This window comes from Trachypithecus francoisi, unplaced genomic scaffold, assembly GCF_009764315.1.
Source record: "Trachypithecus francoisi isolate TF-2019V2 unplaced genomic scaffold, Tfra_2.0 Lachesis_group10, whole genome shotgun sequence".
In the NCBI taxonomy this organism is placed as follows: domain Eukaryota; kingdom Metazoa; phylum Chordata; class Mammalia; order Primates; family Cercopithecidae; genus Trachypithecus; species Trachypithecus francoisi.
Window position 1 is genome coordinate 113,369,128 of NW_022681455.1, and position 9,845 is coordinate 113,378,972.

At 41.4% G+C, this 9,845-nt stretch overlaps 1 protein-coding gene across 4 annotated transcripts in view; it reads left to right on the top strand.

Annotated features, from left to right (window-relative positions):
• Nucleotides 1-9,845, top strand: part of PHLPP2 (PH domain and leucine rich repeat protein phosphatase 2) — a 78,977-nt gene that overhangs the window by 63,704 nt on the left and 5,428 nt on the right. For all 4 annotated transcript variants that reach the window (XM_033218893.1, XM_033218891.1, XM_033218894.1 and 1 more), the window contains 5 exons: nucleotides 2,837-2,999; nucleotides 3,286-3,416; nucleotides 4,655-4,765; nucleotides 5,931-6,125; nucleotides 8,178-8,409. In XM_033218893.1, the coding sequence (XP_033074784.1) occupies nucleotides 2,837-2,999; nucleotides 3,286-3,416; nucleotides 4,655-4,765; nucleotides 5,931-6,125; nucleotides 8,178-8,409 (832 nt within the window). The remainder of the gene's footprint in view (nucleotides 1-2,836; nucleotides 3,000-3,285; nucleotides 3,417-4,654; nucleotides 4,766-5,930; nucleotides 6,126-8,177; nucleotides 8,410-9,845) is intronic.

Consider the following 9,845-nt stretch of genomic DNA (forward strand, 5'->3'; position numbering starts at 1 on the left):
TAATCCCAGACACTCAGAAGGCTGAGGCAGGAGAATCGCTTGAACCCAGGAGGCAGAGGTTGCAGTGAGCTGAGATCACACCACTGCAACTCCGGCCTGGCAACGGAGCAAGACTCCATCTCAAAAAAACAAAACAAAACTTGTTGGCGGGGGGGGGGTGCCTCGCTATGTCCAGGCTGGTCTTGAACTCCCGGCCTCAAGTGATCATCTCACCTTAGCCTACCAAAATACTGGGATTATAGGTGTGAGCCACTATGCCTGGTCAGCCTCCTTGAAAAAAATCAAACAATAAGTTTTTTACTTTTTATTATTATTTTTTTAATGACTTCTAAAATGAATGCAGAATCTTAATTTCAGGGTGTGGTAGATCTCTTGAAATGTTACCAGATTAACCTAATTGACCTCAAATATGTTCATATAAAGTGAAAATAATGGACCACTGACATATTATATTAGTTTATGAAGCTGTTGGATGATACATAATTAGCTGCATAATGCTGTAAAACTATGAATCTCACCTAATTTGATGACACTTTTATTGTTGGAGGAGTCAAAAGCAGGTTGATATAAAACTTATTCAAAGAAAATGAAAAAAAGTTAGTAATAAAGACAAGAATTAGGCTGGGCACAGTGGCTCACGCCTGTAATCCCAGCACTTTGGGAAGCTGAGGTGGGTGGATCACTTGAGATCAGGAGTTTAAGACCAGCTTAGGCAACATGGTGAAACCCGTCTCTACTAAAAATACAAAAATTAGCCGAGTGTGGTGGTGTGTGCCTGCCTGTAATCCCAGCTACTCAGGAGGCCAAGGCATGAGAATTGCTTGAACCTGAAGGGTGGAGGTTGCAGTGAGTGAGATCGTGCCATTGTATTCCAGTCTGGGCAACAGAGCGGGACTCCATCTCAAAAAAAAGAAAAAGACAAGAATTAACATCACAAAAAATAGAGTAATCTGAATAGATATAATAAAACAGTGGAATTTAGGAACAATATATTTTTAAAAATGAGTGTTCTCTACTAAATAGTAAATCCACTATCAGTTCATTTCCTGAGCAGTGTTATAATTGTATAGGCAAAATACAAATCTTGTTTGTTTCTTTTGAACTATTTTCAGAATCTGGCACAGTTCAGGGTACTGAGTAAGAAACTGAGTGAGGAGGCTGCATTTCTGTTTACAAGTCAGAAAAATCCAGGCAGGATAAGGGAAAACAACATGAGATTTGGACATGGGAACACTTTAAAAATATATTGTTAAGTAAAAGAAAGTCATAAATACAATGTATATAATATAGTACCTTTTTTTGTTTTTGTTGTTGAGACAGGGTCTTGTGTCGCCCAGGCTGGTGTGCAGTGGTACAGCAATAACTCATTGCATCCTTAAACTCCTGGGCTCAAGCGATTGACCTGCCTTAGCCTCTGAAAGTACTGGAATTACAGGTGTGAGCCACCACGCCTACCTGGCCTAGAATACCATTTTTTAATTTGAAAAGTATAGTTTCATTCCTTAAGAAAGACAAGAATACTATCTACCAAAATGTTATCAGAGATTATCTTTGGCAGTAGCATTAAAAGATTTTTTTTCCTGTTTGTCTCTATTTTTCAGTTTTTTTCAGTGAGTATATATTAATATCAGAAAAAATAATTGTAATTTACAAAGCTTAGTCATTTAAAAATATGAAATTTCTAGGAGTAGACATTATTTATGATATGTTATATGAAAAAGGCAAGATATAAAATTTATGTAAAAACAAATATGAAAAATTTGGTAGGAAATTCAGCAAAATGATAAAAGTAATTCTTTCAGATTGCTGGTATTGGCGATTTTATTTTTCAAACGTTCTCTCCGTGTTAACAGCAGTTGATTCTTTTTATAATTTTTAAACCAATAAATCAAAATAAATTAGAACAATTTGTAATAACCTAAAGGTGTTAGTCTTACTTAATTTTGCTTACCATGTAGAAAGCTTTGCTCAGTCATGGAACAGTGTAAATCACTTGCCTCACAGCACAGTGCTGTGTGTATAATAAGAACTTGATAGATGTTTAGTGGAGATGAGTTAATGTCGTGAATGGATAAGTGTAGAGATTTAAAACTGAAAAGAATCTTAGCGATGGGCTGGGCGTGGTGGCTCACGCCTATAATCCCAGCACTTCGGGAGGCTGAGGTGGGCAGATCACTTGAGGTCGGGAGTTCGAGACCAGCCTGGCCAACATGGAGAAACCCCATTTCTACTAAAAATACAAAATCAGCCAGGCATGGTGGTGCATACCTGTAATCCCAGGTATTACAGGTATACTCGGGAGGCTGAGGCAGGAGAATTGCTTGTATCCGGGAGGCAGAGGTTGCGATGAGCCAAAATCAGACCATTGCACTCCAGACTAGGCAAGAAGAGTGAAACTCCGTCTCAAAAAAATAAAAAAAGAATCTTAGTGATGATTTAGTACAACCTCATGTTTTACAGCTGAGGGTATTGAAGACTGCTGACATTGACTTACTTAGTATTTTGCTGCTAGTTAGTGGTAAAGCAAGCAACAAAACTAATCCCCCAATTTGAGGCCACTCCTTTTCCAGCCACTTTCTGTACATTAGGTAACAGGAAGATGTTCCTGCCCATAAGATCCAACAGCCCTTGAAACACACTGAGGGAGATCAGGCTTAGTTATAGCAGGAGTCGTTATCTTCTTGAGCCGTTGCCTTTCCTGGTATTCCTGGTATCGGTTTCATTTCTCACCAGTCATCTGGCAGTGGACCATGTCGGCCTTCTGTACTCTGAATAGCACTTCCTTGGCAGCTGCTCAGTCTGAGTGCATTCTAGTATTCTAGTGTTTCTTTTTCAGCAAACTAAATAAATTGGAGCAATTGGAGGAGCTGAACCTAAGTGGCAACAAGCTTAAAACCATTCCCACAACCATAGCAAACTGCAAAAGGCTGCACACCCTTGTTGCACACTCCAACAACATCAGCATTTTCCCAGAAATACTGCAGTTGCCTCAGATCCAGGTACTTCTGTGTGCTGGAATGATGTCCTTATTGGGGGAAACGGCAGGAGAGTGAATGAGGTTATTCTCCTTTTATAAAGAAGAAAGGAGTGTGAATGAGATAGTTCTCATAAGAAAAAATATTATTGTCTTCTCATGTATTCTGGTTTGGGACCAGAGTGTATGTAATGAATTCCTGGGAAGAAATTAAGTTCCTCTTTGGGGATATAGTAAGAGATTGGACACTTGGGAGTAAAGAACTAAGTCTCTATGATGTATTTTCTTTTGATTTCTCAATTTTTTCTTAGTTTGTAGACCTAAGTTGCAATGACTTGACAGAAATCCTGATTCCAGAGGCTTTGCCTGCTACATTACAAGACCTTGACCTGACTGGAAATACAAATCTGGTTCTGGAACACAAGACACTGGACATATTTAGGTAGGAAAAAATTTGAAATGGAATCTGCATGTGCTCTTAGGCCCACCAGCCATGTGTAGGTCTTCCTTAGTACTGTGGAGATCTCTATTAATGAAAGGAACAGAATGAATTTAGGCCATAAAGCCCCTAGGTTCTCTTCTTTGATTAAGTTATGAATAGATGTTGTATCCAGTAGTCAATCTGTTTGTATTAGGGCTACTCCCTGGCTACTACCCACCCACATACTGAATATTTTCACAAAAGGCATAGATGTTTTAGGTGGCACAGATTATATAACATCTAAGAGACAATACAAGTTCATCCATTGTACCAAGACTTCATTGTATCAAAATTCTTATCATAAATAGATGGTTGGCTAAAATTTGGAAATCTTTGTTGTGCTTAGTTTTTGATTGAAACTCCTACCCCTTTGATCCTCCTACCCCTTTCCTTTCTCTCCCCTCCTTCTTTGCCAGTAGTTCAGCATACTACTTTCATCAGTCTTTCTGGAAATGAATCTTAGTCTGTCCATAGATTATTTTATTAAAAGATATATTATTGTTGGCCGGGCGCAGTGGCTCACGCCTGTAATTCCAGTACTTTGGGGGGCCAAGGTAGGTGGATCACCTGAGGTCAGGAGTTCAAGACCAGCCTGGTCGACATGATAAAACTCCATCCCTATTAAAAATACAAAAATTAGCCAGGTGCGGTGGCTCACACCCGTCATCCTGCACTTTGGGAGGCCGAGGTGGGCAAATCACTTGAGGTCAGGAGTTGGAGACCAGCCTGCCCAACATGGTGAAACCCCATCTCTACTAAAAATACGGAAATTAGCTGGTTGTTGTGACAGGCGCCTGTAATCTCAGCTACTCGGGAGACTGAGGCAGGAGAATCGTTTGAACCCAGGAAGCAAAGGTTGCAGTGAGCCGATAGTGTGCCACTGCACTCCAGCCTGGGCAACAGAGGGAGACTCTGTCTCAAAAAAAAAAAAAAGAATAAAGAAATACAAAAGTTAGCCAGGCATGGTGGCATGCACCTGTAATCTCAGCTGCTCAGGAGGCTGAAGCAGGAAAATTGCTTGAACCTGGGAAGCAGAAGTTGCGGTGAGACAAGGTCACACCACTGCACTCCAGCCTCTGTGACAAGAGGAAGACTCTGTCTCCAAAAATAAATAAATAAATAAAAGAATACTATTGTTGGGATAGTTTTTTGTAAAATACAGAAGAATATATGGTTTAATCTTCCTTCACCTCCCACAGCCATATCACAACCCTGAAAATTGATCAGAAACCTTTGCCAACCACAGATTCTACAGTTACATCAACTTTCTGGAGCCATGGACTGGCTGAGATGGCAGGGCAGAGAAATAAGTGAGTATATTGGCCATGGAGACTGAGAAGGAAAAAAGGCAGCCCCTGGCGTCTGAGAACTCGCCTGATGCTCATAATAGCTAGGCCATGTTGTTCTTTTGTACATAAACAAATCATAGAACGTCAGTGTCGGATAAGATCCCTTTGAGATCATGATAAAGTTTTAAGACAAAAACAACACGAATGTGCAGTCAACAGAATACCAAACACCCTCTTTCATGGCTAAGATGGGTAGATGCTGCTTTCTGTACCAGTTACAGCTTTATCCTTCTGCTAATTTTCCTTCCCTATAGATAAGATTTATACCCAGCCATAGAAGAGGGCTCCACTTTCTGATGACACCTTGTCTGGTATGATCCTCTTCCTTAGACCCTGCCCAAAGTGACCGAACCAAAGTCCAAACCCTGTAGTGGGTTCTTTTTAGCATCCCTTACCTGTATACCTCAAGGTTCCATGGGTGCACTCTCATTTGCTATAAGGAGTAATAAACTCAACTTTTTCAACCCTAGGTGTGTTCTGGTGGTCTTTGGCTGATGGGCCTTGACAAAAGTAATCCTTAGTCACTACTAAGAGCAAGTGTTTTATCTTACCAGCCTTTGGCAGCATTGCAAAGCTAATGTGTACTGCCCATGAATGTGGCTGTTTTCCCTTTCCTTAGGACATTAGCTCTTTCAGATGTAGCTTAATTATCATGTCTAGGGACTTTTCTTATGTGTAGATTACGATTTGCTTCTAGTCTTCACCACCTTTAGTTAATACTTACTTTTTAAAAGAATGCTTCCGGACAGGCACGGTGGCTCACACCTGTAATCCCAGCACTTTGGGAGGCCGAGGCGGCAGATCACAAGGTCAGGAGATCGAGACCATCCTGGGTAACACAGTGAAACCCTGTTTCTACTAAAAATACAAAAAAATTAAGTGGGCATGGTGGCTGGTGCTTGTAGTCCCAGCTACTCAGGAGGCTAAGGCAGGAGAATGGCATGAACCTGGAAGGTGGAGCTTGTAGTGAGCCGAGATTGTGCCACTGCACTCCAGTCTGGGCGACAGTGCCAGACTCCCTCTCAAAAAAAAAAATCTAAAAAAAAAAAAAAAAGAATGCTTCTTGAAGAGTAATATTTACCAGTAACTTTTTTTGATGATTGTGTTTCTCATGCTTCTGTTATAGGCTGTGTGTCTCAGCGCTTGCTATGGATAACTTTGCAGAGGGGGTGGGAGCTGTGTATGGCATGTTTGATGGGGACCGAAATGAGGAGCTCCCACGCCTGCTGCAGTGTACGATGGCAGATGTGCTTTTAGAAGAGGTACAGCAGTCAACTAATGACACAGTTTTCATGGCTAACACCTTCTTGGTATCTCACAGGTAAGCAGGTGGGTTGAAAAATCCCTAACTCAGTTCTACATTTGGAAAATATGTCTTTCTAAACCAAAAGGTCAGGGTCTAAATTAGGGTCTAAATTATGGATACAGGATCAAGCAAAGAACTCATGTTGTTGTCTTCTATGATCATTCTCTATATGAGCATGGAGTGTGGGGACTTTGGCTCTTTCAAAAGTCCATGGGATCATCTGTTTTCTCTGTTGAATCCAAAGGCTGCTGAGGATCTGGGAAGCCCAAAATTTATGTGCAAAAGGTTGTGTGTGTGTATATATATGTGGTTGTACATTTTGAGGAGGAAGGTGGTCAGCTTTCATAAGATTGTCCAAGGAGTCAGTGACCTACAAAAGAGTTAACCACATACTTGTGAGATTCATAGGTTTAGAATACCTCTTTCTGGGGTTTCACCGAACTCATCTTCTAAGTAAAGTCTAAGCCGCTTAAGGGCAAAAACCCTATACAGATGCTCCTCAACTTCGAATAGGGTTACATCCTGATAAACCCATCATAATTTGAAAGTGTGGTAAGTAGAAACTACATTTAATACACCTAACTTACCAGACATCATGGCTTCACTTAGCCTACATTAAATGTGCTTGGAACGCTTACCCCATTAGCTTATAGTTGGGCAAAATCATGTGGTGACACAGGGCACTGTATTGGTTGTTTACCCTTGTGATCAAGTGGCTGACTGGGAGCTATGGCTCGCTACCTCTGCCCAGCATCATGAGAGAACATCGTACCACATGTCACTAGCCCAGGAAAAGATCAAAATACAAACTAACAGTTTCTACTAAATGCATGCAGTATTGCTTTTGCACCATCGTGAAGTCAAAAAGTCTTAAATTGAACCATCGTAAGTTGAGGATATCTGTATAACCTAACTGTAATGGAGCATTTGCATATCAGGTGGACTGATAAAGGATATGGACAACTGAGAGGTTGTTTGTAAACTTGTATAATCCAGGTTGAAATGGAACAGCTTGGAGCTTGAACTAGTTTGTTTTTTTTTTTTTCTTTTTTGAGACGGAATCTTGCTCTGTCCCCCAGGCTGGAGTGCAGTGGCGCAACCTCGGCTCATTGCAAGCTCCGCCTCCCGGGTTCACGCCATTCTCCTGCCTCAGCCTCCCGAGTAGCTGGGACTGCAGGCGCCTGCCACCACGCGCAGCTAATTTTTTGTATTTTTAGTAGAGACGGGGTTTCACCGTGTTAGCCAGGATGGGCTTTAACTAGTTTTATCTGTGATAACAAAAGCGAAGTGTTAGGAAGGAGTGTCTTTTTCAGTAGTATAATTGAACTGGAAACTTTGCAAAATACAGGGTTTAGGAAAGGGAACTCAATTTATGAAGCAACTCTTGAGCCAGGAACTGTAGCAAGTATTTTTCATGCTATATATTTTATCAGAGAAATTTCCTGGAGAAATTGCTTGCTGAGGATCTGTAGCCAGAAAATGGCAGAGCTGGGATTTGAAACTAGATCTTTTGCTAGTGTCTGTTCCTCATTAACATTGTTTCCAAGTACAGATGCGTGGATGCCCTGCATATGGGGGAAATGCAAGAATCATGGTCCTTCCCTTGAGGAACTTAGAACCTAAGTGAGTGGTTCTCAAAGTGTTGTTCTAGGACCAGCAGCCTCAGAATCACCAGAAATTTCTTGGAATGCAGTTTACTGGGCCAGCCTCTTACCCACTGATTCAGAAACTCTGAGGCTAGGGCCCAGCAGTCCCTGTTCTGACAAGCCCTCAGGGGATTCTGATGTGCTAAAGTTTGAGAGCCCCTGAATGAGGAAGTCTTTGATCAGACACAAAAGCTGTGGAGAAAGATGCAAAAGAGAGATTCTCTCCCTTTCGTAAACCTTTTCCTCAGCTGAGAATGGAAGGCAGAACTGTCTTCACCACCATCAGCCACAGCAAGTCTGCAGTTAGGTGGATAGGGTCAGGCTGGTTCACGATCACATGGCAAAAAAAAAAAAAAAATGTACGTGCAGGACCACCACTTTCTTCTAAAACTAACCACCACGTCTTCTTTTTCTTTCTTAGGAAATTAGGAATGGCTGGCCAGAAGTTGGGCTCCTCCGCTCTCCTGTGCTACATTCGCCCTGACACTGCTGATCCAGCAAGTAGCTTTAGCTTGACTGTAGCCAATGTTGGCACTTGTCAAGCAGTCCTGTGCCGAGGTGGGAAGCCAGTGCCCCTCTCTAAAGTCTTCAGCCTGGAGCAGGACCCAGAGGAGGCGCAAAGGGTGAAGGACCAAAAAGCCATCATCACAGAGGTGTGTTCCGCTCCCTGCCAGTCACTTCTACTTCCCCCATCCAGTGGAGGCTGCTTTGTGTAGAGGTGATGAATGCCCATTTTCTTCCTATCACGCCCTATAAATTGTATCCAATCCAGATAAAAGTTCAATTCACATGGTTTCAGCTACAGTACTAGAAGAAAATCTGATCAATGACTAGCACAGAGAAGAAGCAAAGTGAATTAGAAATACAAAATCTTGATTTGTCATCCTGTATATTGATAGCTAGCTTATAAAATGGATGTTAAATGTCCCCCTTAGCTAATTTCCAGCTCATCTGGTTTGTTATTCCAAATAGAAGAAAGAGTTCTCTAGTTTGACATCTCCATTCTGAAATGCAAAGTTTCAAAATGTTCTGTGTTTATACTCTATGTGGTGTAGTATGCTCTGGTGTTCTGTTTTGGTAATGAAACATCAGTGTTTCTACTGTTTTATAGCTTTTCTCCTTTTTTAGAAATTAACGTTTTGCTCTCAGAGAAACTTTAGCAATTACTTGTGAACATTGTTTATCACAAAGCGGAATTCCGTTTAGATCTTTTGAGAACTGTAAATTGGATTGTTTGTTTCTGTATTGTTGAGTTTTAAGAGTCTTTGTAGGCCCGGCGCAGTGGCTCATGCCTGTAATCCCAGCATTTTGGGAGGCTGAGGGGGGCGGATCACCTAAGGTCAGGAGTTTGAGACCAGCCTGACCAACATGGAGAAGCCCCGTTGCTACTAAAAATACAAAAAAAAAAAAAAAAAAAAAAAGCCAGGCGTGGTGGCGCATGCCTGCAATCCCAGCTACTCGGGAGGCTGAGGCAGGAGAATTGCTTGAACCTGGGAGGTGGAGGTTGCGGTGAGCCGAGGTTGCGCCACTGCACTCCAGCCTGGGTGACAAGAGCAAAACTCCGTCTCAAAAAAAAAAAAAAGAAAAAAAAGTCTTTGTATATTTTGGAAACAAGTTCTTTATCAGATACATGTTTTGCAAATATTTTTTCCCAGTCTGGGGCTTGTCTTTCCATTCTTTTAACAGTGTTTTTTTGCAGAGCTTTTAGTTTTAATGAAGGCCCACTTGTCAGTTTTTGTCTCATGGATCGTGCTTATGGTGTTGTATCTAAAACTCATGGCCAAACCCAAAGTCACCTAGATTTTCTTCTATGTTACCTTCTAGAAGTTTAGTTTTGTGTTTTACATTTTGGTCCACGGTCTGTTTTGAGTTAATTTTTGTGAAAAGTGTAAGCTCCCTGTCTATATTGGTGTTTTGCATGTAGGTGTCCACTTGTTCCAGCACCATTTGTTGAAAAGACTATCCTTTGTATGGCCTTTGCTCTTTCTTCAGAGATCGGTTGACTGTATTTGTGTGGGTCCATTTCTGAACTGTTTTGTCAGAATTCTGTATTAAAGTTCATCTAAGGAAACAAAAATAAAAAACCATC